The sequence below is a fragment of the Mustelus asterias genome, chromosome 13, assembly GCF_964213995.1.
Source record: "Mustelus asterias chromosome 13, sMusAst1.hap1.1, whole genome shotgun sequence".
Taxonomy (NCBI): domain Eukaryota; kingdom Metazoa; phylum Chordata; class Chondrichthyes; order Carcharhiniformes; family Triakidae; genus Mustelus; species Mustelus asterias.
This window is the reverse complement of record NC_135813.1, coordinates 48,617,946-48,645,477: the sequence shown is the minus strand read 5'-3', so window position 1 is coordinate 48,645,477 and position 27,532 is coordinate 48,617,946. Positions and strand designations below refer to the sequence as shown.

The following is a 27,532-nucleotide window of genomic DNA, read 5'->3' as shown; positions in this document are numbered from 1 at the left end:
GAGGCTCAGGTTTCCAGTGTACTGTGTGAGAGAGGCTCAGTTTTCCACTGCACAGTGAGAGAGGGGCTCAGGTTTCTATTGCACTGTGTGAGAGAAGCTCAGGTTTCCACTCCATTGTGTGAGAGGCTCAGGTTTCCATTGCACTGTGTGAGAGAGGCTCAGGTTTCCATTGCACTGTGTGAGAGAGGCTCAGGTTTCCACTCCATTGTGTGAGAGAGGCTCAGGTTTCCATGGCACTGTGTGAGAGAGGCTCAGGTTTCCATTGCACTGTGTGAGAGAGGCTCGGGTTTCTATTGCACTGTGTGAGAGAGGCTCAGGTTTCCACTGCACTGTGTGAGAGAGGCTCAGGTTTCCACTGCATTGTGAGAGAGGCTCAGGTTTCCACTGCACTGTGGGAAACAAGCTCAGGTTTCCAGTGCACTGTGCCACAGAGGCTCAGGTTTCTACTGCACTGTGTGTGAGAGGCTCAGTTTTCTACTGCATTGTATGAGAGAGACTCAGGTTCCCAGTGCACTGTGTGAGAGAGGCTCAGGTTTCCAATGCACTGTGTGAGAGAGGCTCAGGTTTCTGCTGCACTGTGTGAGAGAGGCTCAGGTTTCCATTGAACTGTGAGAGAGAGGCTCAGGTTTCTATTACACTGTGTGAGAGAGGCTCAGGTTTCCAGTGCACTGTGTGAGAGAGGCTCAGGTTTCCAGTGCACTGTGTGAGAGAGGCTCAGGTTTCCACTGCACTGTGTGAGAGAGGCTCAGGTTTCCATTGCACTGTGAGAGAGAGGCTCAGGTTTCCAGTGCACTGTGTGAGAGAAGCTCAGGTTTCCATTGAACTGTGAGAGAGAGGCTCAGGTTTCCAGTGCACTGTGTGAGAGAGGCTCAGGTTTCCACTGCACTGTGTGAGAGAGACTCAAGTTCCCAGAGCACTGTGTGAGGGAAGCTCAAGTTTCCATTGCACTGTGTGAGAGAGACTCAGGTACCCAGAGCACTGTGTGAGAGAGGCTCAGGTTTCCATGGCGCTGTGTGAGAGAGGCTCAGGTTTCCATGGCGCTGTGTGAGAGAGGCTCAGGTTTCCATTGCACTGTGTGAGAGAGGCTCAGGTTTCAATTGCACTGTGTGAGAGAGGCTCAGGGTTCTACTGCACTGTGTGAGAGAAGCTCAGGTTTCCAGTGCACTGTGTGAGAGAGGCTCGGGTTTCCATTGCACTGTGTGAGAGAGGCTCAGGGTTCTACTGCACTGTGTGAGAGAGGCTCAGGGTTCTACTGCACTGTGTGAGAGAGGCTCGGTTTTCCATTGCACTGTGAGAGAGAAGCTCGGGTTTCCATTGCACTGTGTGAGGGAGGCTCAGGTTTCCAGTGCACTGTGTGAGAGAGGCTCAGGTTTCCACTGCATTGTGAGAGAGGCTCAGGTTTCTACTGCACTGTGTGAGAGAGGCTCAGGTTTCTATGGCACTGTGTGAGAGAAGCTCAGGTTTCAACTGCACTGTGTGAGAGAAGCTCAGGTTTCAACTGCACTGTGTGAGAGAGGCTCGGGTTTCCACTCCATTGTGTGGGTGAGGCTCAGGTTTCTACTGCACTGTGTGAGAGAGGCTCAGGTTCTACTGCACTGTGTGAGAGAGGCTCAGGTTTCCACAGCACTGTGTGGGGGAGGCTCAGGTTTCCATTGCACTGTGTGGAAGAGGCTCAGGTTTCCACTGCACTGTGTGAGAGAGGCTCAGGTTTCCAGTGTACTGTGTGACAGAGGCTCAGGTTTCCACTGCACAGTGAGAGAGGGGCTCAGGTTTCTATTGCACTGTGTGAGAGAAGCTCAGGTTTCCATTCCCTTGTGTGAGGGAGGCTCAGGTTTCCATTGCACTGTGTGAGAGAGGCTCAGGTTTCCATTGCACTGTGTGAGAGAGGCTCAGGTTTCCACTGCATTGTGTGAGAGAGGCTCAGGTTTCCATGGCACTGTGTGAGAGAGGCTCAGGTTTCCATTGCACTGTGTGAGAGAGGCTCGGGTTTCTATTGCACTGTGTGAGAGAGGCTCAGGTTTCCAGTGCACTGTTTGAGAGAGGCTCAGGTTTCTACTGCACTGTGAGAGAGGCTCAGGTTTCCATGGCACTGTGTGAGAGAGGCTCAGGTTTCCATTGCACTGTGTGAGAGAGGCTCGGGTTTCTATTGCACTGTGTGAGAGAGGCTCAGGTTTCCACTGCACTGTGTGAGAGAGGCTCAGGTTTCCACTGCTTTGTGAGAGAGGCTCAGGTTTCCACTGCACAGTGTGAAACAAGCTCAGGTTTCCAGTGCACTGTGCCACAGAGGCTCAGGTTTCTACTGCACTGTGTGAGAGAGGCTCAGGTTTCCACTGCATTGTATGAGAGAGACTCAGGTTCCCAGTGCACTGTCTGAGAGAGGCTCAGGTTTCCAATGCACTGTGTGAGAGAGGCTCAGGTTTCTGCTGCACTGTGTGAGAGAGGCTCAGGTTTCCATTGAACTGTGAGAGAGAGGCTCAGGTTTCTATTACACTGTGTGAGAGAGGCTCAGGTTTCCACTGCACTGTGTGAGAGAGGCTCAGGTTTCCAGTGCACTGCGTGAGAGAGGCTCAGGTTTCCAGTGCACTGTGCCACAGAGGCTCAGGTTTCTACTGCACTGTGTGAGAGAGGCTCAGGTTTCTACTGCACTGTGTGAGAGAGGCTCAGGTTTCCATTGAACTGTGAGAGAGAGGCTCAGGTTTCTATTACACTGTGTGAGAGAGGCTCAGGTTTCCACTGCACTGTGTGAGAGAGGCTCAGGTTTCCAGTGCACTGTGTGAGAGAGGCTCAGGTTTCCAATGCACTGTGTGAGAGAGGCTCAGGTTTCTGCTGCACTGTGTGAGAGAGGCTCAGGTTTCCATTGAACTGTGAGAGAGAGGCTCAGGTTTCTATTACACTGTGTGAGAGAGGCTCAGGTTTCCACTGCACTGTGTGAGAGAGGCTCAGGTTTCCAGTGCACTGTGTGAGAGAGGCTCAGGTTTCCACTGCACTGTGTGAGAGAGGCTCAGGTTTCCATTGAACTGTGAGAGAGAGGCTCAGGTTTCCAGTGCACTGTGTGAGAGAAGCTCAGGTTTCCATTGAACTGTGAGAGAGAGGCTCAGGTTTCCAGTGCACTGTGTGAGAGAGGCTCAGGTTTCCATTGCACTGTGTGAGAGAGACTCAGGTACCCAGAGCACTGTGTGAGAGAGGCTCAGGTTTCCATGGCGCTGTGTGAGAGAGGCTCAGGTTTCCATGGCGCTGTGTGAGAGAGGCTCAGGTTTCCATTGCACTGTGTGAGAGAGGCTCAGGTTTCAATTGCACTGTGTGAGAGAGGCTCAGGTTTCTGCTGCACTGTGTGAGAGAGGCTCAGGGTTCTACTGCACTGTGTGAGAGAAGCTCAGGTTTCCAGTGCACTGTGTGAGAGAGGCTCGGGTTTCCATTGCACTGTGTGAGAGAGGCTCAGGGTTCTACTGCACTGTGTGAGAGAGGCTCAGGGTTCTACTGCACTGTGTGAGAGAGGCTCGGTTTTCCATTGCACTGTGAGAGAGAAGCTCGGGTTTCCATTGCACTGTGTGAGGGAGGCTCAGGTTTCCAGTGCACTGTGTGAGAGAGGCTCAGGTTTCCACTGCATTGTGAGAGAGGCTCAGGTTTCTACTGCACTGTGTGAGAGAGGCTCAGGTTTCTATGGCACTGTGTGAGAGAAGCTCAGGTTTCAACTGCACTGTGTGAGAGAAGCTCAGGTTTCAACTGCACTGTGTGAGAGAGGCTCGGGTTTCCACTCCATTGTGTGGGTGAGGCTCAGGTTTCTACTGCACTGTGTGAGAGAGGCTCAGGTTCTACTGCACTGTGTGAGAGAGGCTCAGGTTTCCACAGCACTGTGTGGGGGAGGCTCAGGTTTCCATTGCACTGTGTGGAAGAGGCTCAGGTTTCCACTGCACTGTGTGAGAGAGGCTCAGGTTTCCAGTGTACTGTGTGACAGAGGCTCAGGTTTCCACTGCACAGTGAGAGAGGGGCTCAGGTTTCTATTGCACTGTGTGAGAGAAGCTCAGGTTTCCATTCCCTTGTGTGAGGGAGGCTCAGGTTTCCATTGCACTGTGTGAGAGAGGCTCAGGTTTCCATTGCACTGTGTGAGAGAGGCTCAGGTTTCCACTGCATTGTGTGAGAGAGGCTCAGGTTTCCATGGCACTGTGTGAGAGAGGCTCAGGTTTCCATTGCACTGTGTGAGAGAGGCTCGGGTTTCTATTGCACTGTGTGAGAGAGGCTCAGGTTTCCAGTGCACTGTTTGAGAGAGGCTCAGGTTTCTACTGCACTGTGAGAGAGGCTCAGGTTTCCATGGCACTGTGTGAGAGAGGCTCAGGTTTCCATTGCACTGTGTGAGAGAGGCTCGGGTTTCTATTGCACTGTGTGAGAGAGGCTCAGGTTTCCACTGCACTGTGTGAGAGAGGCTCAGGTTTCCACTGCTTTGTGAGAGAGGCTCAGGTTTCCACTGCACAGTGTGAAACAAGCTCAGGTTTCCAGTGCACTGTGCCACAGAGGCTCAGGTTTCTACTGCACTGTGTGAGAGAGGCTCAGGTTTCCACTGCATTGTATGAGAGAGACTCAGGTTCCCAGTGCACTGTCTGAGAGAGGCTCAGGTTTCCAATGCACTGTGTGAGAGAGGCTCAGGTTTCTGCTGCACTGTGTGAGAGAGGCTCAGGTTTCCATTGAACTGTGAGAGAGAGGCTCAGGTTTCCACTGCACTGTGTGAGAGAGGCTCAGGTTTCCAGTGCACTGCGTGAGAGAGGCTCAGGTTTCCAGTGCACTGTGCCACAGAGGCTCAGGTTTCTACTGCACTGTGTGAGAGAGGCTCAGGTTTCTACTGCACTGTGTGAGAGAGGCTCAGGTTTCCATTGAACTGTGAGAGAGAGGCTCAGGTTTCTATTACACTGTGTGAGAGAGGCTCAGGTTTCCACTGCACTGTGTGAGAGAGGCTCAGGTTTCCAGTGCACTGTGTGAGAGAGGCTCAGGTTTCCAATGCACTGTGTGAGAGAGGCTCAGGTTTCTGCTGCACTGTGTGAGAGAGGCTCAGGTTTCCATTGAACTGTGAGAGAGAGGCTCAGGTTTCTATTACACTGTGTGAGAGAGGCTCAGGTTTCCGCTGCACTGTGTGAGAGAGGCTCAGGTTTCCAGTGCACTGTGTGAGAGAGGCTCAGGTTTCCACTGCACTGTGTGAGAGAGGCTCAGGTTTCCATTGAACTGTGAGAGAGAGGCTCAGGTTTCCAGTGCACTGTTTGAGAGAAGCTCAGGTTTCCATTGAACTGTGAGAGAGAGGCTCAGGTTTCCAGTGCACTGTGTGAGAGAGGCTCAGGTTTCCATTGCACTGTGTGAGAGAGACTCAGGTACCCAGAGCACTGTGTGAGAGAGGCTCAGGTTTCCATGGCGCTGTGTGAGAGAGGCTCAGGTTTCCATGGCGCTGTGTGAGAGAGGCTCAGGTTTCCATTGCACTGTGTGAGAGAGGCTCAGGTTTCCAGTGCACTGTGTGAGAGAGGCTCAGGTTTCTGCTGCACTGTGTGAGAGAGGCTCAGGGTTCTACTGCACTGTGTGAGAGAAGCTCAGGTTTCCAGTGCACTGTGTGAGAGAGGCTCGGGTTTCCATTGCACTGTGTGAGAGAGGCTCAGGGTTCTACTGCACTGTGTGAGAGAGGCTCAGGGTTCTACTGCACTGTGTGAGAGAGGCTCGGTTTTCCATTGCACTGTGAGAGAGAAGCTCGGGTTTCCATTGCACTGTGTGAGGGAGGCTCAGGTTTCCAGTGCACTGTGTGAGAGAGGCTCAGGTTTCCACTGCATTGTGAGAGAGGCTCAGGTTTCTACTGCACTGTGTGAGAGAGGCTCAGGTTTCTATGGCACTGTGCGAGAGAAGCTCAGGTTTCAACTGCACTGTGTGAGAGAAGCTCAGGTTTCAACTGCACTGTGTGAGAGAGGCTCGGGTTTCCACTCCATTGTGTGGGTGAGGCTCAGGTTTCTACTGCACTGTGTGAAAGAGGCTCAGGTTCTACTGCACTGTGTGAGAGAGGCTCAGGTTTCCACAGCACTGTGTGGGGGAGGCTCAGGTTTCCATTGCACTGTGTGGAAGAGGCTCAGGTTTCCACTGCACTGTGTGAGAGAGGCTCAGGTTTCCAGTGTACTGTGTGACAGAGGCTCAGGTTTCCACTGCACAGTGAGAGAGGGGCTCAGGTTTCTATTGCACTGTGTGAGAGAAGCTCAGGTTTCCATTCCCTTGTGTGAGGGAGGCTCAGGTTTCCATTGCACTGTGTGAGAGAGGCTCAGGTTTCCATTGCACTGTGTGAGAGAGGCTCAGGTTTCCACTGCATTGTGTGAGAGAGGCTCAGGTTTCCATGGCACTGTGTGAGAGAGGCTCAGGTTTCCATTGCACTGTGTGAGAGAGGCTCGGGTTTCTATTGCACTGTGTGAGAGAGGCTCAGGTTTCCAGTGCACTGTTTGAGAGAGGCTCAGGTTTCTACTGCACTGTGAGAGAGGCTCAGGTTTCCATGGCACTGTGTGAGAGAGGCTCAGGTTTCCATTGCACTGTGTGAGAGAGGCTCGGGTTTCTATTGCACTGTGTGAGAGAGGCTCAGGTTTCCACTGCACTGTGTGAGAGAGGCTCAGGTTTCCACTGCTTTGTGAGAGAGGCTCAGGTTTCCACTGCACAGTGTGAAACAAGCTCAGGTTTCCAGTGCACTGTGCCACAGAGGCTCAGGTTTCTACTGCACTGTGTGAGAGAGGCTCAGGTTTCCACTGCATTGTATGAGAGAGACTCAGGTTCCCAGTGCACTGTCTGAGAGAGGCTCAGGTTTCCAATGCACTGTGTGAGAGAGGCTCAGGTTTCTGCTGCACTGTGTGAGAGAGGCTCAGGTTTCCATTGAACTGTGAGAGAGAGGCTCAGGTTTCCACTGCACTGTGTGAGAGAGGCTCAGGTTTCCAGTGCACTGCGTGAGAGAGGCTCAGGTTTCCAGTGCACTGTGCCACAGAGGCTCAGGTTTCTACTGCACTGTGTGAGAGAGGCTCAGGTTTCTACTGCACTGTGTGAGAGAGGCTCAGGTTTCCAATGAACTGTGAGAGAGAGGCTCAGGTTTCTATTACACTGTGTGAGAGAGGCTCAGGTTTCCACTGCACTGTGTGAGAGAGGCTCAGGTTTCCAGTGCACTGTGTGAGAGAGGCTCAGGTTTCCAATGCACTGTGTGAGAGAGGCTCAGGTTTCTGCTGCACTGTGTGAGAGAGGCTCAGGTTTCCATTGAACTGTGAGAGAGAGGCTCAGGTTTCTATTACACTGTGTGAGAGAGGCTCAGGTTTCCACTGCACTGTGTGAGAGAGGCTCAGGTTTCCAGTGCACTGTGTGAGAGAGGCTCAGGTTTCCACTGCACTGTGTGAGAGAGGCTCAGGTTTCCATTGAACTGTGAGAGAGAGGCTCAGGTTTCCAGTGCACTGTGTGAGAGAAGCTCAGGTTTCCATTGAACTGTGAGAGAGAGGCTCAGGTTTCCAGTGCACTGTGTGAGAGAGGCTCAGGTTTCCATTGCACTGTGTGAGAGAGACTCAGGTTTCTACTGCACTGTGTGAGAGAGGCTCAGGTTTCCACTGCACTGTGTGAGAGAGACTCAGGTTCCCAGAGCACTGTGTGAGGGAAGCTCAGGTTTCCATTGCACTGTGTGAGAGAGGCTCAGGTTTGTACTGCACTGTGTGAGAGAGACTCAGGTACCCAGAGCACTGTGTGAGAGAGGCTCAGGTTTCCATTGCACTGTGTGAGAGAGGCTCAGGTTTCCATTGCACTGTGTGAGAGAGGCTCAGGTTTCTGCTGCACTGTGTGAGAGAGGCTCAGGGTTCTACTGCACTGTGTGAGGGAAGCTCAGGTTTCCATTGCACTGTGTGAGAGAGGCTCAGGTTTCCATGGCGCAGTGTGAGAGAGGCTCAGGTTTCCATTGCACTGTGTGAGAGAGGCTCAGGTTTCTGCTGCACTGTGTGAGAGAGGCTCAGGGTTCTACTGCACTGTGTGAGGGAAGCTCAGGTTTCCAGTGCACTGTGTGAGAGAGGCTCGGGTTTCCATTGCACTGTGTGAGAGAGGCTCAGGGTTCTACTGCACTGTGTGAGAGAGGCTCAGGTTTCTACTGCACTGTGTGAGAGAGGCTCGGGTTTCCATTGCACTGTGAGAGAGAAGCTCGGGTTTCCATTGCACTGTGTGAGGGAGGCTCAGGTTTCCAGTGCACTGTGTGAGAGAGGCTCAGGTTTCCACTGCATTGTGAGAGAGGCTCAGGTTTCCATGGCACTGTGTGAGAGAAGCTCAGGTTTCTACTGCACTGTGTGAGAGAGGCTCAGGTTTCCATTGCACTGTGTGAGAGAGGCTCAGGTTTCCATTGCACTGTGTGAATGAAGCTCAGGTTTCCACTGCACTGTGTGAGAGAGGCTCAGGTTTCCAGTGCACTGTGTGAGCGAAGCTCAGGTTTCCAGTGCACTGTGTGAGAGAGGCTCAGGTTTCTACTGCACTGTGTGACAGAGGCTCAGGTTTCCAGTGCACTGTGTGAGAGAGGCTCAGGTTCCCAGTGCACTGTGTGAGAGAAGCTCAGGTTTCCACTGCACTGTGTGAAAGAAGCTCAGGTTTCCAGTGCAATGTGTGAGAGAGGCTCAGGTTTCTACTGCACTGTGTGACAGAGGCTCAGGTTTCCAGTGCACTGTGTGAGAGAGGCTCAGGTTCCCAGTGCACTGTGTGAGAGAGGCTCAGGTTTCCACTGCACTGTGTGAAAGAAGCTCAGATTTCCAGTGCACTGTGTGAGAGAGGCTCAGGTTTCTGCTGCACTGTGTGACAGAGGCTCAGGTTTCCAGTGCACTGTGTGAGAGAGGCTCAGGTTCCCAGTGCACTGTGTGAGAGGAGCTCAGGTTTCCAATGCACTGTGTGAGAGAGGCTCAGGTTTCTGCTGCACTGTGTGAGAGAGGCTCAGGTTTCCATTGCACTGTGTGAGAGAGACTCAGGTTTCTATTACACTGTGTGAGAGAGGCTCGGGTTTCCATTGCACTGTGTGAGAGAGGCTCAGGTTCCCTGTGCACTGTGTGAGAGAGGCTCAGGTTTCCACAGCACTGTGTGAGAGAGGCTCAGGTTTCCAGTGTTCTGTGTGAGAGAGGCTCGGGTTTCTGCAGCACTGTGTGAGAGAGGCTCAGGTTTCCAGTGCACTGTGTGACAGAGACTCTGGTTTCTACTGCACTGTGTGAGAGAGGCTCAGGTTTCTACTGCACTGTGTGAGAGAGGCTCAGGTTTCCACAGCACTCTGTGAGAGAGGGTCAGGTTTCTAATGCACTGTGTGAGAGAGGCTGAGGTTCCCAGTGCACTGTGTGAGAGAGGCTCAGGTTTGTACTGCACTGTGTGAGAGAGACTCAGGTTCCCAGTGCACTGTGTGAGAGAAGCTCAGGTTTCCATTGCACTGTGTGAGAGAGGCTCAGGTTTCCATTGCACTGTGTGAGAGAGGCTCAGGTCTGTACTGCACTGTGTGAGAGAGGCTCAGGTTCCCAGTGCACTGTGTGAGAGAGGCTCAGGTTTCCACAGCACTGTGTGAGAGAAGCTCAGGTTTCCATTGCACTGTGTGGGAGAGGCTCAGGTTTCTACTGCACTGTGTGAGAGAGGCTCAGATTTCCAGTGCACTGTGTGAGAGAGGCTCAGGTTTCTGCTGCACTGTGTGACAGAGGCTCAGGTTTCCAGTGCACTGTGTGAGAGAGGCTCAGGTTCCCAGTGCACTGTGTGAGAGGAGCTCAGGTTTCCAATGCACTGTGTGAGAGAGGCTCAGGTTTCTGCTGCACTGTGTGAGAGAGGCTCAGGTTTCCATTGCACTGTGTGAGAGAGACTCAGGTTTCTATTACACTGTGTGAGAGAGGCTCGGGTTTCCATTGCACTGTGTGAGAGAGGCTCAGGTTCCCTGTGCACTGTGTGAGAGAGGCTCAGGTTTCCACAGCACTGTGTGAGAGAGGCTCAGGTTTCCAGTGTTCTGTGTGAGAGAGGCTCGGGTTTCTGCAGCACTGTGTGAGAGAGGCTCAGGTTTCCAGTGCACTGTGTGACAGAGACTCTGGTTTCTACTGCACTGTGTGAGAGAGGCTCAGGTTTCTACTGCACTGTGTGAGAGAGGCTCAGGTTTCCACAGCACTCTGTGAGAGAGGGTCAGGTTTCTAATGCACTGTGTGAGAGAGGCTGAGGTTCCCAGTGCACTGTGTGAGAGAGGCTCAGGTTTGTACTGCACTGTGTGAGAGAGACTCAGGTTCCCAGTGCACTGTGTGAGAGAAGCTCAGGTTTCCATTGCACTGTGTGAGAGAGGCTCAGGTTTCCATTGCACTGTGTGAGAGAGGCTCAGGTCTGTACTGCACTGTGTGAGAGAGGCTCAGGTTCCCAGTGCACTGTGTGAGAGAGGCTCAGGTTTCCACAGCACTGTGTGAGAGAAGCTCAGGTTTCCATTGCACTGTGTGGGAGAGGCTCAGGTTTCTACTGCACTGTGTGAGAGAGGCTCAGGTTTCCAGTGCACTGTGTGAGAGAGGCTCAGGTTTCTACTGCACTGTGTGACAGAGGCTCAGGTTTCCAGTGCACTGTGTGAGAGAGGCTCAGGTTCCCAGTGCACTGTGTGAGAGAAGCTCAGGTTTCCACTGCACTATGTGAAAGAAGCTCAGGTTTCCAGTGCAATGTGTGAGAGAGGCTCAGGTTTCTACTGCACTGTGTGACAGAGGCTCAGGTTTCCAGTGCACTGTGTGAGAGAGGCTCAGGTTCCCAGTGCACTGTGTGAGAGAGGCTCAGGTTTCCACTGCACTGTGTGAAAGAAGCTCAGATTTCCAGTGCACTGTGTGAGAGAGGCTCAGGTTTCTGCTGCACTGTGTGACAGAGGCTCAGGTTTCCAGTGCACTGTGTGAGAGAGGCTCAGGTTCCCAGTGCACTGTGTGAGAGGAGCTCAGGTTTCCAATGCACTGTGTGAGAGAGGCTCAGGTTTCTGCTGCACTGTGTGAGAGAGGCTCAGGTTTCCATTGCACTGTGTGAGAGAGACTCAGGTTTCTATTACACTGTGTGAGAGAGGCTCGGGTTTCCATTGCACTGTGTGAGAGAGGCTCAGGTTCCCTGTGCACTGTGTGAGAGAGGCTCAGGTTTCCACAGCACTGTGTGAGAGAGGCTCAGGTTTCCAGTGTTCTGTGTGAGAGAGGCTCGGGTATCTGCAGCACTGTGTGAGAGAGGCTCAGGTTTCCAGTGCACTGTGTGACAGAGACTCAGGTTTCTACTGCACTGTGTGAGAGAGGCTTAGGTTTCTACTGCACTGTGTGAGAGAGGCTCAGGTTTCCACAGCACTCTGTGAGAGAGGGTCAGGTTTCTAATGCACTGTGTGAGAGAGGCTGAGGTTCCCAGTGCACTGTGTGAGAGAGGCTCAGGTTTGTACTGCACTGTGTGAGAGAGACTCAGGTTCCCAGTGCACTGTGTGAGAGAAGCTCAGGTTTCCATTGCACTGTGTGAGAGAGGCTCAGGTTTCCATTGCACTGTGTGAGAGAGGCTCAGGTCTGTACTGCACTGTGTGAGAGAGGCTCAGGTTCCCAGTGCACTGTGTGAGAGAGGCTCAGGTTTCCACAGCACTGTGTGAGAGAAGCTCAGGTTTCCATTGCACTGTGTGGGAGAGGCTCAGGTTTCTACTGCACTGTGTGAGAGAGGCTCAGGTTTCCAGTGCACTGTGTGAGAGAGGCTCAGGTTTCTACTGCACTGTGTGAGAGAGGCTCAGGTTTCTGCTGCACTGTGTGAGAGAGGCTCAGGTTTCCATTGCACTGTGTGAGAGAGACTCAGGTTTCTATTACACTGTGTGAGAGAGGCTCGGGTTTCCATTGCACTGTGTGAGAGAGGCTCAGGTTCCCTGTGCACTGTGTGAGAGAGGCTCAGGTTTCCACAGCACTGTGTGAGAGAGGCTCAGGTTTCCAGTGTACTGCGTGAGAGAGGCTCGGGTTTCTACAGCACTGTGTGAGAGAGGCTCAGGTTTCCAGTGCACTGTGTGACAGAGACTCAGGTTTCTACTGCACTGTGTGAGAGAGGCTCAGGTTTCCACTGCACTCTGTGAGAGAGGGTCAGGTTTCTAATGCACTGTGTGAGAGAGGCTGAGGTTCCCAGTGCACTGTGTGAGAGAGGCTCAGGTTTGTACTGCACTGTGTGAGAGAGACTCAGGTTTCCATTGCACTGTGAGAGAGAGGCTCAGGTTTCCATTGCACTGTGTGAGAGAGGCTCGGGTTTCCATTGCACTGTGTGAGAGAGGCTCAGGTCTGTACTGCACTGTGTGAGAGAGGCTCAGGTTCCCAGTGCACTGTGTGAGAGAGGCTCAGGTTTCCACAGCACTGTGTGAGAGAAGCTCAGGTTTCCATTGCACTGTGTGGGAGAGGCTCAGGTTTCTACTGCACTGTGTGAGAGAGGCTCAGGTTTCCAGTGCACTGTGTGAGAGAGGCTCAGGTTTCTACTGCACTGTGTGAGAGAGGCTCAGGTTTCTCCTGCACTGTGTGAGAGAGGCTCAGGTTTCCAGTGCACTCTGTGAGAGTGGCTCAGGTTTGTACTGCACTGTGTGAGAGAGACTCACATTCCCAGTGCACTGTGTGAGAGAGGCTCAGGTTTCCAGTGCACTGTGTGGGAGAGGCTCAGGTTTCTACTGCACTGTGTGAGAGAGGCTCAAGTTTCCACAGCACTGTGTGAGAGAGGCTCAGGTTTCCTTCCACTGTGTGGGAGATCCTCAGGTTTCCAGTGCACTGTGTGAAAGAAGCTCAGGTTTCCAGTGCACTGTGTGAGAGAGGCTCAGGTTTCCAGTGCACTGTGTCTGACAGGCTCAGGTTTCCAGTGCACTGTGTGAGGGAGGCTCAGGTTTCCAGTGCACTGTGTGAGAGGCTCAGGTTTCCAGTGCACTGTGTGAGAGAGGCTCAGGTTTCCATTGCACTGTGTGAGAGGCTCAGGTTTCCAGTGCACTGTGTGAGAGGCTCAGGTTTCCAGTGCACTGTGAGAGCGGCTCAGGTTTCCAGTGCACTGTGTGAGAGGCTCAGGTTTCCAGTGCACTGTGTGAGAGGCTCAGGTTTCCAGTGCACTGTGAGAGAGGCTCAGGTTTCCAGTGCACTGTGAGAGAGGCTCAGGTTTCCAGTGCACTGTGTGAGAGGCTCAGGTTTCCAGTGCACTGTGAGAGAGGCTCAGGTTTCCAGTGCACTGTGAGAGAGGCTCAGGTTTCCAGTGCACTGTGTGAGAGGCTCAGGTTTCCAGTGCACTGTGAGAGAGGCTCAGGTTTCCAGTGCACTGTGTGAGAGGCTCAGGTTTCCAGTGCACTGTGTGAGAGGCTCAGGTTTCCAGTGCACTGTGAGAGAGGCTCAGGTTTCCAGTGCACTGTGTGAGAGAGGCTCAGGTTTCCACAGCACTGTGTGAGAGGCTCAGGTTTCCAGTGCACTGTGTGAGAGGCTCAGGTTTCCAGTGCACTGTGTGAGAGGCTCAGGTTTCCAGTGCACTGTGAGAGAGGCTCAGGTTTCCAGTGCACTGTGTGAGAGGCTCAGGTTTCCAGTGCACTGTGAGAGAGGCTCAGGTTTCCAGTGCACTGTGTGAGAGGCTCAGGTTTCCAGTGCACTGTGTGAGAGGCTCAGGTTTCCAGTGCACTGTGTGAGAGAGGCTCAGGTTTCCAGTGCACTGTGTGAGAGGCTCAGGTTTCCAGTGCACTGTGTGAGAGGCTCAGGTTTCCACTCCACCATGTGAGAAGAAGCTTTCTGACATCTTTGCACAACTTTCACTTGTTCACATGGAAACACAGGAATATTTCTCTCCATCTTCAAGTTGCAATCTGTCAACCGTAACGCAGCACTCTTACAATTCCAGGTTATTATTTGTTTGTTAACAATACAACAGCAAATGGTGGTGATCGGAAAGCGAGGTACACATCCATCCTACAGACAGCGACCTCAGGCAATCAGTGCTTCTCCTTCTGGTATCACATGTATGGACCAGATATCGGTGAGTCAACTGTTGATCAGCTCATAGCACTCATCCCAAAAGCAAATGGCACGGCGAGGATACAGACCCAACATACTGACTCTCACTGGGGTACTGTTCCACACACATTGACTCTCACTGGGGTACAGCTCCACACACACTGACTCTCACTGGGGTACTGTTCCACACACATTGACTCTCACTGGGGTACAGCTCCACACACACTGACTCTCACTGGGGTACTGTTCCACACACATTGACTCTCACTGGGGGACAGTTCCACACACACTGACTCTCACTGGGGGACAGTTTCTCACACACTGACTCTCACTGGGGGACAGTTCCACACACACTGACTCTCACTGGGGGACAGTTTCTCACACACTGACTCTCACTGGGGGACAGTTCCACACACACTGACTCTCACTGGGGGACAGTTCCACACACACTGACTCTCACTGGGGTACAGTTCCACACACACTGACTCTCACTGGGGGACAGTTTCTCACACACTGACTCTCACTGGGGGACAGTTCCACACACACTGACTCTCACTGGGGGACAGTTCCACACACACTGACTCTCACTGGGGTACAGTTCCACACACACTGACTCTCACTGGGGTACAGTTTCTCACACACTGACTCTCACTGGGGGACAGTTCCACACACACTGACTCTCACTGGGGGACAGTTCCACACACACTGACTCTCACTGGGGTACAGTTTCTCACACACTGACTCTCACTGGGGTACAGTTTCTCACACACTGACTCTCACTGGGGGACAGTTCCACACACACTGACTCTCACTGGGGTACAGTTTCTCACACACTGACTCTCACTGGGGGACAGTTCCACACACACTGACTCTCACTGGAGTACAGTTAAAACAGAAGAACATAAGAACTAGGAGCAGGAGTAGGCCATCTGGCCCCTCGAGCCTGCTCCGCCATTCAATAAGATCATGGCTGATCTTTTCATGGACTCAGCTCCACTTACCCGCCCGCTCACCATAACCCTTAATTCCTTTACTGTTCAAAAATGTATCTATCCTTGCCTTAAAAACATTCAATGAGGTAGCCTCAACTGCTTCACTGGGCAGGGAATTCCACAGATTCACAACTCTTTGTGTGAAGAAGATCCTCCTCAACCTAGTCCCCCACATACTGACTCTCACTATGTGTGCGGAACTCTCCCATTCGTAACAGCATGTGTTGGTGAACTCGATGAACCATGGTCTTTTGCTTCACACAGATTGTGCCATCCTGTCCTTCCATCAAAACCTGTTCGTCAGACCATGTGTCATGGAGAGATTGCCCATCTGGGGCACTGCCCAATCTCAAAGACACAGGACTGGCAGCTGTTGAGGGACAAATGCGTATCATCCAAGCTGCCAACCATTCACCCAAATCCTAGACATGGACATTGCCAAAACTGGAGTTCTGCCACCCAGTCCCAATTTAGTCTGGTCCTGTGGAACTGGTTAAGCAGCATGCTGCAGCTGCCCCAGCTTCTTGGAGACAGACATAGGCAGGTGAATGTGTTACTAAAGCTCAGCTCTCCCCACAGGGACACTGAGCCTCAAGTTGCAGCAAGGCCAGAGTGAGGAGCTGCTATGGACCAGGACAGGAACACACGGAAATCAATGGAGGCGTGGATTTCATACCATTCCACCCCAAAACCAACACTTCCAGGTAAGGCACCACACCCAAATTCCTAACTATCGCAAAAAGCACGAGGGACTGCTGCACTGTCAGAGGGTCAGTGTTGAGGGAGTGCTGCACTGTCAGAGGGTCAGTACTGAGAGCGTGGCGCACTGTCAGAGGGTCAGTGCTGAGGGAGTGCTGCACTGTCAGAGGTCCGTACTGAGGGAGTGCCGCACTGTCAGAGGGTCAGTACTGAGAGCGTGGCGCACTGTCAGAGGGTCAGTGCTGAGGGAGTGCCGCACTGTCAGAGAGTCAGTACTGAGGGAGTGCTGCACTGTCAGAGTCAGTACTGAGGGAGTGCCGCACTGTCAGAGGGTCAGTACTGAGGGAGTGCTGCAGTGTCAGAGAGTCAGTACTGAGGGAGTGCTGCAGTGTCAGAGGGTCAGTGTTGAGGGAGTGCTGCACTGTCAGAGGGTCAGTACTGAGAGAGTGGCGCACTGTCAGAGGGTCAGTACTGAGGGAGTGTTGCACTGTCAGAGGGTCAGTACTGAGGGAGTGCTGCAGTGTCAGAGGGTCAGTGCTGAGGGAGTGTTGCACTGTCAGAGGGTCAGTACTGAGGGAGTGCTGCAGTGTCAGAGGGTCAGTGCTGAGGGAGTGTTGCACTGTCAGAGGGTCAGTACTGAGACAGTGCTGCAGTGTCAGAGGGTCAGTGCTGAGGGAGTGTTGCACTGTCAGAGGGTCAGCACTGAGGGAGTGCTGCATTGTTACAGGGTCAGTACTGAGGGAGTGCCGCACTGTCACAGGGTCAGTGCCGAGGGAGTGCTGCACTGTCACAGGGTCAGTGCCGAGGGAGTGCTGCACTGTCAGAGGATCAATACTGAGGGAGTGCTGCACTGTCAGAGGATCAATACTGAGGGAGTGCTGCACTGTCAGAGGATCAATACTGAGGGAGTGCCGCACTGTCACAGGGTCAGTGCCGAGGGAGTGCTGCACTGTCAGAGGGTCAGTGCCGAGGGAGTGCTGCACTGTCAGAGGATCAATACTGAGGGAGTGCTGCACTGTCAGAGTCATAGAGCCAGAGAGGTTTACGGTATGGAAACAAGCCCTCAGGCCCAACTTATCCATGCCGTCCAGGTTTTACCACTGAACTAGTCCCAATTGCCTGCATTTGGCCCATATCCCTCTTTACCTGTCTTACCCATGTAACTGTCTGAATGCTTTTTAAAAGACAAAATTGTACCCACCTCTACAACTTCCTCTGGCAGCTCGTTCCAGACTCTCACCACCCTCTGTGTGAAAAAGTTGCCCCTCTGGATCCTTTTGTATCTCTCCCCTCTCACCTTAAATCCATGCCCTCTAATTTTAGACTCCTCTACCTTTGGGAAAAGATATTGACTATCTACCTTATCTATGCCCCTCATCATTTTATAGACCTCTACAAGATCATCCCTCAGCCTCCTGCGCTCCAGGGAAAAAAGTCCCAGTCTATCCAGCCTTTCCTTATAACTCAAACCATCAAATCCCGGTAGCATCCTAGTCAATCTTTTCTGCTCTCTTTCTAGTTTAATAATATCTTTCCCATAAAACGGTGACCAGAACTGTACACAGTATTCCAAGTGTGGCCTTACCAATGTCTTGTACAACTTCAACAAGACGTCCCAACACCTGTATTCAACATTCTGACCAATGAAACCAAGCATGCCAAATGCCTTCTTCACCACCCTGTCCATTTCTGACTCCACTTTCAAGGAGCTATGAACCTGGACTCCTAGATTTCTTTGTTCGATAACTGACCCCAACGCCCTGCCATTAACTGAGTAAATCCTGCCACGATTCAATCTACCAAAATGCATCACTCACATTTATCTAAATTAAACTCCATCTGGCATTCATCAGCCCACTGGCCCAATTTGATCAAGATTCTGCTGCAATCCCAGATAATCTTCTTTACTGTCCACTATGCCACCAATCTTGGTCTTGTCTGCAAACTTACTAACCATGCCCCATAAATTCTCATCCAAATCGTTAATATAAATGACAAATAACAGTGGACCCAGCACTGATCCCTGAGGCACACCGCTGGTCACAGCCTCCAGTTTGAAAAACAACCCTCGACAACCACCCTTTGCCTTCTGTCGTCAATACAGTAAGAAGTCTAACAACACCAGGTTAAAGTCCAACAGGTTTATTTGGTAGCAAAAGCCACTAGCTTTCGGAACAGGCTGTCCCTTCATCAGGTGGGTGGGAGTTCTGATCACAAACAGGGCACAAAGACACAAACTCAATTTACATGAATGATTGGAATGTGAGTCTTTACAGCTAATCAAGTCTTAAAGGTACAGACAATGTGAGTGGATGGAGCATTAAGCACAGGTTAAAGAGATGTGTATTGTCTCCAGAGAGGACAGCTCGTGAGATTTTGCACATCCAGGCAGGTTGTGGGAGTTACAGATAGTGTGACATGAACCCAATATCCCGGTTGAGGCCGTCCTCATGTGTGTGGAACCTGGCTGAATCACTGAAACAATCACTGAAACAACTATATGATGACATCAACAAGTTCCATCCCACCATCAGGCTCACCATAGACTACTCTCCGGAATCGGTTGCATTCTTGGACACACGCACTCCATTAAGGACGGTCACATCAGTACCTCACTGTACCGCAAGCCCACGGATAACCTCATGATGCTCCACTTCTCCAGCTTCCACCCTAAACACGTTAAAGAAGCCATCCCCTACGGACAAGCCCTCCGAATACACAGGATCTGCTCAGATGAGGAGGATTGCAGCAGACACCTCCAGACGCTGAAAGATGCCCTCATAAGAACAGGATATGGCGCTCGACTCATCGATCGACAGTTCCGACGTGCCACAGCGAAAAACCGCACCGACCTCCTTGGAAGACAAACACGGGACACGGTGGACAGAGTACCCTTCATCGTCCAGTACTTCCCCAGAGCGGAGAAGCTACAACATCTCCTCCGGAGCCTTCAACATGTCATTGATGAAGACGAACATCTCGCCAAGGCCATCCCCACACCCCCACTTCTTGCCTTCAAACAACCGCACAACCTCAAACAAACCATTGTCCGCAGCAAACTACCCAGCCTTCAGGAGACACCACACAACCCTGCCACAGCAACCTCTGCAAGACGTGCCGGATCATCGACACAGATGCCATCATCTCACGTGAGAACACCATCCACCAGGTACATGGTACATACTCTTGCAACTCGGCCAACGTTGTCTACCTGTTACGCTGCAGGAAAGGATGTCGTGAGGCATGGTACATTGGGGAAACCATGCAGACGCTACGACAACGGATGAATGAACACCGCTCGACAATCACCAGGCAAGACTGTTCTCTTCGTGTTGGGGAGCACTTCAGCGGTCACGGGCATTCAGCCTCTGATCTCCTGGTAAGCGTTCTCCAAGGCGGCCTTCACGACACACGACAGCGCAGAGTCGCTGAGCAGAGACTGATAGCCAGGTTCCGCACACATGAGGACGGCCTCAACCGGGATATTGGGTTCAAGTCACACTATCTGTAACCCCCACAACCTGACCTGATGTGCAAAATCTCACTAGCTGTCCTGTCTGGAGACAATACACATCTCTTTAACCTGTGCTTAATGCTCTCTCCACTCACATTGTCTGTACCTTTAAGACTTGATTAGCTGTAAAGACTCGCATTCCAATCATTATTCATGTAAATTGAGTTTGTGTCTTTGTGCCCTGTTTGTGATCAGAACTCCCACCCACCTGACGAAGGGACAGCCTGTTCCGAAAGCTAGTGGCTTTTGCTACCAAATAAACCTGTTGGACTTTAACCTGGTGTTGGTAGAATTCTTACTGTGTTTACCCCAGTCCAACGCCGGCATCTCCACATTCTGTCGTCAAGCCAATTTTGTATCCAATTGGCTACCTCACCCTGGATCCCGTGAGATTTAACCTGGTGTAATAACCTACCATGCAGTACCTTGTCAAAGGCCTTGCTAAAGTCCATGTAGACAACGTCAACTGCACTGCCCTCATCATTGGGGTAAAGTTTCCCATACACACTAACTCACTGGAGTACGGGTCCCTCACACACTGACTCTCACTGGGATACATATCCACATACACTGACTCTCAGTGGGGTATAGTTTCACACACACTGACTCTCACTGGGGTACAGATCCACACACACTGGCTCTCACTGGGATATAGTTCTACACGTTCTGGCTCTCACTGGGGTACAGTTTCACACACGCTGTCTCTCAGTGGGATACAGTTTGACTGCACTGCCCTCATCTACCTTCTTGGATACCCCTTCAAAAAACTCAATTAAATTCATGCGACATGATTTTCCACTCACAAAGCCATGCTGACTGTCCACAATCAGTCTTTGCCTTTCTAAATGCCTGTACATCCTGTCTCTAAGAATACTTTCGAACAACTTATCCATTACAGATGTGAGGCTCACCGGCCTGTAGTTCCCAGGCTTTTCCCTGCAGCCCTTCTTAAACAAAGGCACAACATTTGCCACCTTCCAATCTTCAGGCACCTCACCTGTGGCTGTCGATGATTCAAGTATCTCTGACAGGGGACCTGTAATTTCCTCCCTAGCCTCCCACAATGTCCTGGGATACACTTCATCAGGTGCCAGGGATTTATCTACCTTGATGCGCTTTAAGACTTCCTCCTTCTCTGTAATATGTACACTCCTCAAGACATCACTATTTAATTCCCCAAGTTCCCTAACATCCATGCTTTTCTCAACAGCAAATACCGATGAGAAATATTCATTTAGGATCTCACCCATCTCTTGCGGATCCGCACATAGATGATCTTGTTGATCCTTAAGAGGCCCTACTCTCTCCCTAGTTACTCTTTTGCCCTTTATGTATTGGTAGAAGCGCTTTGAATTCTCCTTTGCCTTATCTACCAAAGCAATCTCATGTCCCCTTTTTGCCCTCCTGATATCTCTCTTAACTCTACTCTGAAGACCTCTACACTCTTCAAGGGACCCACTTGATCCCAGCTGCCTATGAAGGGGCGGCACGGTAGCACAGTGGTTAGCACTGCTGCTTCACAGCGCCAGGGACCCGAGTTTGATTCCCGGCTTGGGTCACTGTCTGTGTGGAGTTTGCACATTCTCCTTGTGTCTGCGTGGATTTCCTGTGGGTGCTCCGGTTTCCTCCCACATTCTGAAAGACGTGCTGGTTAGGTGCATTGACCTGAACAGGTGCCGGACTGTGGCGACCAGGGGAATTTCACAGTAACTTCATTGCAGTGTTAATGTGAGCCTTACTTGTGACGAATAAATAATAAATAAACTTTATGTCATATGCCCCCCTCCCTTTTTTTGACCAGGGCTTCAATATCCCGTGTCATCCAGGGTTCCCTACTTCTACCAGCCTTGCCCTTCACTCTAAAAGGAATGGGCTTATCCTGAACCCTCGTTAACACTCTTTTGAAAGTTCTTATCTGTCACCATCAAAATTGGCTTTGCCCCAATTTAGAATTTTAACTTTTGGGCCAGACCTGTCATTCTCCACAGCTATCTTAAAACTAATAGAATTATGGTCACAGGGTTCTGAAGACTGTGGAGGAACAGAGAGATCTTGGGGTCCATATCCACAGATCTCTAAAGGTTGCCACTCAAGTGGATAGAGCTGTGAAGAAGGCCTATAGTGTGTTAGCTTTTATTAACAGGGGGTTGGAGTTTAAGAGCCGTGGGGTTATGCTGCAATTGTACAGGACCTTGGTGAGACCACATTTGGAATATTGTGTGCAGTTCTGGTCACCTCACTATAAGAAGGATGTGGAAGCGCTGGAAAGAGTGCAGAGGAGATTTACCAGGATGCCGCCTGGTTTGGAGGGTAGGTCTTATGAGGAAAGGTTGAGGGAGCTAGGGCTGTTCTCTCTGGAGCGGAGGAAGCTGAGGGGAGATTTAATAGAGGTTTATAAAATGATGAAGGAGATAGATAGAGTGAACGTTCAAAGACTATTTCCTCGGGTGGATGGAGCTATTACAAGGGGGCATAACTATAGGGTTCGTGGTGGGAGATACAGGAAGGATATCAGAGGTAGGTTCTTTATGCAGAGAGTGGTTGGGGTGTGGAATGGACTGCCTGCAGTGATAGTGGAGTCAGACACTTTAGGAACATTTAAGCGGTTATTGGATAGGCACATGGAGCACACCAGGATGATAGGGAGTGGGATAGCTTGATCTTGGTTTCAGATAAAGCGCGGCACAACATCGTGGGCCGAAGGGCCTGTTCTGTGCAGTACTGTTCTATGTTAGGGGAGGTAGGTTAGAGGGATTAGTGGGTAAATATGTGGGGGTAGGGCCTGGGTGGGATTGTGGTCGGTGCAGACTCGATGGGCCGAATGGCCTCCTTCTGCACTGTAGGGTTTCTATGATTTCTATGATGTTCTATGGTCCCAAAGTGATCCCTCACTAACACTTCTGTCACCTGCCCTTTCTTATTTGCCAAAAGGAGATCAAGTTTTGCCCACTCTCTAATTGGGCCATCCACATACTGAATGAGAAATTCCTCCTGAATACACTCAACACATTTCTCTCCATCCAGGCCCCTGATACTATGGCTGTCCCAGTCAATGTTGGGAAAGTTAAAGTCCCCTACTATTATCACCCTATTTTCTTGGAGCTATCTGTAATCTCCTTACAAATTTGCTTCTCAATTTCCCACTATTTGGGGCAATATAGTACAATCCTCTCAAAGTGATTATTTCTCAGTTCTACCCATATAGACTCAGTGGGCGAACATGTGGATATATCCCCTCTCATACTGCCTTGATGTTCTCCCTAATCGAAAATGCAACTCCCCCTCCTCTCCTACCCCCTGTTCTATCTTTCCTATAGCATCTATACCCTGGAACATTGAGCTGCCAGTCCTGTCCCTCCCTTAGCCATGTTTCAGTAATAAAGTAAAGTATATTAGTCACAAATAAGGCTTATATTAACACTGCAATGAAGTTACTGTGAAAATCCCCTAGTCGCCACACTCCAGCGCGGGTCAATGTTCAGACTGTGGGAGAAAACCAGAGCACCCGGAGGAAACCCATGCAAACACAGGGAGAACGTGCAAACTCCACACAGACAGTGACCCAAGCTAGGAATCGAACCCGGGTCCCTGGCACTGTGAGGCAGCTGTGCTAACCACTGTGCCACCATGCCGTCCCTATGGCTATAATATTCCAGTCCCAAGTATTCGTCCATGCCCTGACTTCATCTGCATTGCTCGTCAAGTCTCTAGCATTGAAATAAATGCAGTTTAATCCAGACTTCCCATGCTCTTTGCCCTGCTGTTGCCTGACCTGTCTAGTACTAGGAGTGGTGACACTGCCTTTACTATTTAACATGCTCTTTTTTAAGTATCTGGGGGCCTGTAGTACAATCCTATCAAAGTGATCTCTCCCTTCTTACTTTTCAGTTCTGCCCATATAGACTCAGTGGGTGAACTCTTAGATATATCCCCTTTCAGTACTGCTGTGATGTTTTCCCTAATCAAAAATGCATGTCCCCCATCTCTCTTGTCTCCTGTACTATCTTTCGTATAGCATCTGTACCCTGGAACTGCCAGTCCTGTCCCTCCCTTAGCCATGTTTCAATATAGCTATAATATCCCAGTCCCACGTACCCATCGATGCCCTGAGTTCATCTGCCTTGCCTGTCAGGCCTCTTGCATTGAAATAGGTTCCGTTTAAAAGATCTTCCGTTGCTCTCTGCCCTGACCATCGGTTCTGTCATGTTTTGTACACTCTCCCTGTGTTTGATTTCTCTTCGCCTTACTGGACCGATTCACTGAGTTCTCCACAGTCTCTGTATTCTCTACTCTGTATTCTGGCCCTTTTTGATTTTTGTCTTTGGTTTCTATGCCTTCCACTTTTCCCTTTATTGCCTTTTGTTTCTGTCCCCACTTTACTTCCCTCTGACTTCCTGCGTTGGTTCCCGTCCCGCTGCCACATTAGTTTAAACCCTCCCCAACAGCACTAGCAAACACTCTCCCTAGGATATTGGTTCCAGTCCTGCCCAGGTGCAGATCATCCAATTTGTACTGGTCCCACCACCCCCAGAACCGGTTCCAATGTCCCAGGAATTTGAATCCCTCCCTCTTGCACCATTCCTCAAGCCACATATTCATCTCAGCTATTCTGACATTCCTACTCTGACGAGCATGTGGCACTGGTAGTAATCCTGAGATTACTACCTTTGAGGTCCTACTTTTTAGTTCAACTCCTAACTCCCGAAATTCCCTTGTAGGACCACATCCCATTTTTTACCGATATTGTTGGTGCCTGTATGCACCACAACAGTTGGCTCTGTTCACACTCCCCCTCCAGAATGTCCTGCAGTCGCTCCGAGACATCCTTGACTCTTGCACCAGAGAGGCAACATACAATCCTGGAGTCTCGTTTGTGTCCGCAGAAACGCCTGTCTATTCCCCTTACAATTGAATCCCCTATCACTATAGCTCTGCCACTCTTTTTCCTGCCTTCCTGTGCAGCAGAGCCGGCCACGGTGCCATGAACCTGGCTGCTGCCACCTTCCCCTGGTGAGCCATCTCCCCCAACAGTGTCCAAAAGGGTATATTTGTTTTGGAGGGAGATGACTGCAGAGGATCCCTGCACTGCATTCCTACACTTCCTCTGTCTGGTGGTCACTCATTCCAAATCTCCCTCAGTATCCACAACTTCCTCAGCATTGTGGATGTTCCAAACTGAATCCATCCGCAGCTCCAGAGCTGTCAAGCAGTCTAACAGGAACTGGACACACTTCTTGCACATGAAGGAGCCAGGGACATCGGAAAAATCCCTGAATTCCCACATCGCACAAGAAGGGCATGATACAGGTCTGGGATCTCCTGCCATGATTTAACCATTAAGTTAACTTACAATGCCGAGACAAAAAAAAGAGAAAAAAGAAAGGAAAACCTAACTATCAGGCACCAGCCAATCACTTACCTGCTGGCTGTGACACCAAGGTTCAATTTCTTTCTAACTCCCACTTGTCCTTGAGTCTCCCCCGGTGGTCCACCTCTCTACTCCTCCCAAAGGTGAGCATCTCTTTCCCCTCAGCATCGAATTCCCACTTAGCTCCAAATTCCTGATACCCTTACTCTGGCTGAAATCTCACTCTGGCTGTTGTCTCTCTCCCATTGGCATACGCAGGCTAATTGGTGTAACGAGGGAGTGCCGCACTGTCAGCGGGTCAGTGCTGAGGGAGTGCCGCACTCAGCGGGTCAGTGCTGAGGGAATGCTGCACTGTCAGCGGGTCAGCGCTGAGGGAGTGTCGCACTGTCAGAGCGTCAGCGCTGAGGGAATGCTGCACTGTCAGCGGGTCAGTGCTGAGAGAGTGCCGCACTGTCAGAGCGCCAGCGCTGAGGGAGTGCCGCACTGCCAGAGCGTCAGCGCTGAGGGAGTGCCGCACTGCCAGAGCGTCAGCGCTGAGGGAGTGCCGCACTGCCAGAGCGTCAGCGCTGAGGGAGTGCCGCACTGCCAGAGCGTCAGCGCTGAGGGAGTTCTGCACAGCCAGAGCGTCAGCGCTGAGGGAGTGCCGCACTGCCAGAGCGTCAGCGCTGAGGGAGTGCCGCACTGCCAGAGCGTCAGCGCTGAGGGAGTGCCGCACTGCCAGAGCGTCAGCGCTGAGGGAGTGCCGCACTGCCAGAGCGTCAGCGCTGTGGGAGTTCCGCACTGCCAGAGCGTCAGCGCTGAGGGAGTGCCGCACTGCCAGAGCTTCAGCGCTGATGGAGTGCCGCACTGTCAGAGCGCCAGCGCTGAGGGAGTGCCGCACTGCCAGAGCGTCAGCGCTGAGGGAGTGCCGCACTGCCAGAGCGTCAGCGCTGAGGGAGTGCCGCACTGCCAGAGCGTCAGCGCTGAGGGAGTGCCGCACTGCCAGAGCGTCAGCGCTGAGGGAGTTCTGCACAGCCAGAGCGTCAGCGCTGAGGGAGTGCCGCACTGCCAGAGCGTCAGCGCTGAGGGAGTGCCGCACTGCCAGAGCGTCAGCGCTGAGGGAGTGCCGCACTGCCAGAGCGTCAGCGCTGAGGGAGTGCCGCACTGCCAGAGCATCAGCGCTGTGGGAGTTCCGCACTGCCAGAGCGTCAGCGCTGAGGGAGTGCCGCACTGCCAGAGCGTCAGCGCTGATGGAGTGCCGCACTGCCAGAGCGTCAGCGCTGAGGGAGTGCCGCACTGCCAGAGCGTCAGCGCTGAGGGAGTGCCGCACTGCCAGAGCGTCAGCGCTGAGGGAGTGCCGCACTGCCAGAGCGTCAGCGCTGAGGGAGTGCCACACTGCCAGAGCGTCAGCGCTGAGGGAGTGCCGCACTGCCAGAGCGTCAGTGCTGAGGGAGTGCCGCACTGCCAGAGCGTCAGTGCTGAGGGAGTGCCGCACTGCCAGAGCGTCAGTGCTGAGGGAGTGCCGCACTGCCAGAGCGTCAGTGCTGAGGGAGTGCCGCACTGCCAGAGCGTCAGCGCTGAGGGAGTGCCGCACTGCCAGAGCGTCAGCGCTGATGGAGTACCGCACTGCCAGAGTGTCAGCGCTGAGGGAGTGCCGCACTGCCAGAGCGTCAGCGCTGAGGGAGTGCCGCACTGCCAGAGCGTCACGCTGAGGGAGTGCCGCACTGCCAGAGCGTCAGCGCTGAGGGAGTGCTGCACTGCCAGAGCGTCAGCGCTGAGGATGTGCTGCACTGTCAGAGGGTCAGTACTGAGGGAGTGCCGCACTGTCAGAGGGTCAGCATTGAGGGAGTGCTGCATTGTCAGAGGGTCAGCACTGAGGGAGGGCCGCACTGTCAGAGGGTCAGCATTGAGGGAGTGCTGCACTGTCAGAGGGTCAGTGCTGAGGGAGTGCTGCACTGTCAGAGGGTCAGTACTGAGGGAGTGCTGCACTGTCAGAGGGTCAGCACTGAGCGAGTACCGCACTGTCAGAGGGTCAGCACTGAGGGAGTGCTGCACTGTCAGAGGGTCAGTACTGAGGGAGTGCGGCACTGTCAGAGGGTCAGTACTGAGGGAGGGCCGCACTGTCAGAGGGTCAGTACTGAGGGAGTGCTGCACTGTCAGAGGGTCAGTACTGAGGGAGTGCTGCACTGTCAGAGGGTCAGTACTGAGGGAGGGCCGCACTGTCAGAGGGTCAGTACTGAGGGAGTGCTGCACTGTCAGAGGGTCAGCACTGAGGGAGTGCCTCACTGTCAGAGGGTCAGTACTGAGGGAGTGCGGCACTGTCAGAGGGTCAGCATTGAGGGAGTGCTGCACTGTCAGAGGGTCAGTACTGAGGGAGTGCTGCACTGTCAGAGGGTCAGTACTGAGGGAGTGCTGCACTGTCAGAGGGTCAGTACTGAGGGAGTGCTGCACTGTCAGAGGGTCAGCACTGAGCGAGTACCGCACTGTCAGAGGGTCAGCATTGAGGGAGTGCTGCACTGTCAGAGGGTCAGTACTGAGGGAGTGCTGCACTGTCAGAGGGTCAGTGCTGAGGGAGTACCGCACTGTCAGAGGGTCAGCACTGAGCGAGTACCGCACTGTCAGAGGGTCAGTACTGAGGGAGTGCTGCACTGTCAGAGGGTCAGTACTGAGCGAGTACCGCACTGTCAGAGGGTCAGCACTGAGCGAGTACCGCACTGTCAGAGGGTCAGTACTGAGGGAGTACCGCATTGTCAGAGGGTCAGCACTGAGGGAGTGCCACACTGTTAGAGGGTCAGCACTGAGGGTGTACCGCATTGTCAGAGGGTCAGCACTGAGGGAGTACCGCATTGTCAGAGGGTCAGCACTGAGGGAGTGCTGCACTGTCAGAGGGTCAGCACTGAGCGAGTACCGCACTGTCAGAGGGTCAGCACTGAGCGAGTACCGCACTGTCAGAGGGTCAGTACTGAGGGAGTACCGCATTGTCAGAGGGTCAGCACTGAGGGAGTGCCACACTGTTAGAGGGTCAGCACTGAGG

The 27,532-nt window shown here is 52.3% G+C and overlaps 1 protein-coding gene across 2 annotated transcripts in view; it reads left to right on the top strand.

The window, feature by feature from the left end:
* LOC144502597 (apical endosomal glycoprotein-like) overlaps positions 1 to 27,532 on the top strand; it is a 131,021-nt gene that overhangs the window by 30,569 nt on the left and 72,920 nt on the right. For both annotated transcript variants that reach the window (XM_078226716.1, XM_078226715.1), the window contains exons 3-4: positions 13,834 to 13,968; positions 15,518 to 15,642. In XM_078226716.1, coding sequence (XP_078082842.1) covers positions 13,834 to 13,968; positions 15,518 to 15,642 — 260 coding nt within the window. The remainder of the gene's footprint in view (positions 1 to 13,833; positions 13,969 to 15,517; positions 15,643 to 27,532) is intronic.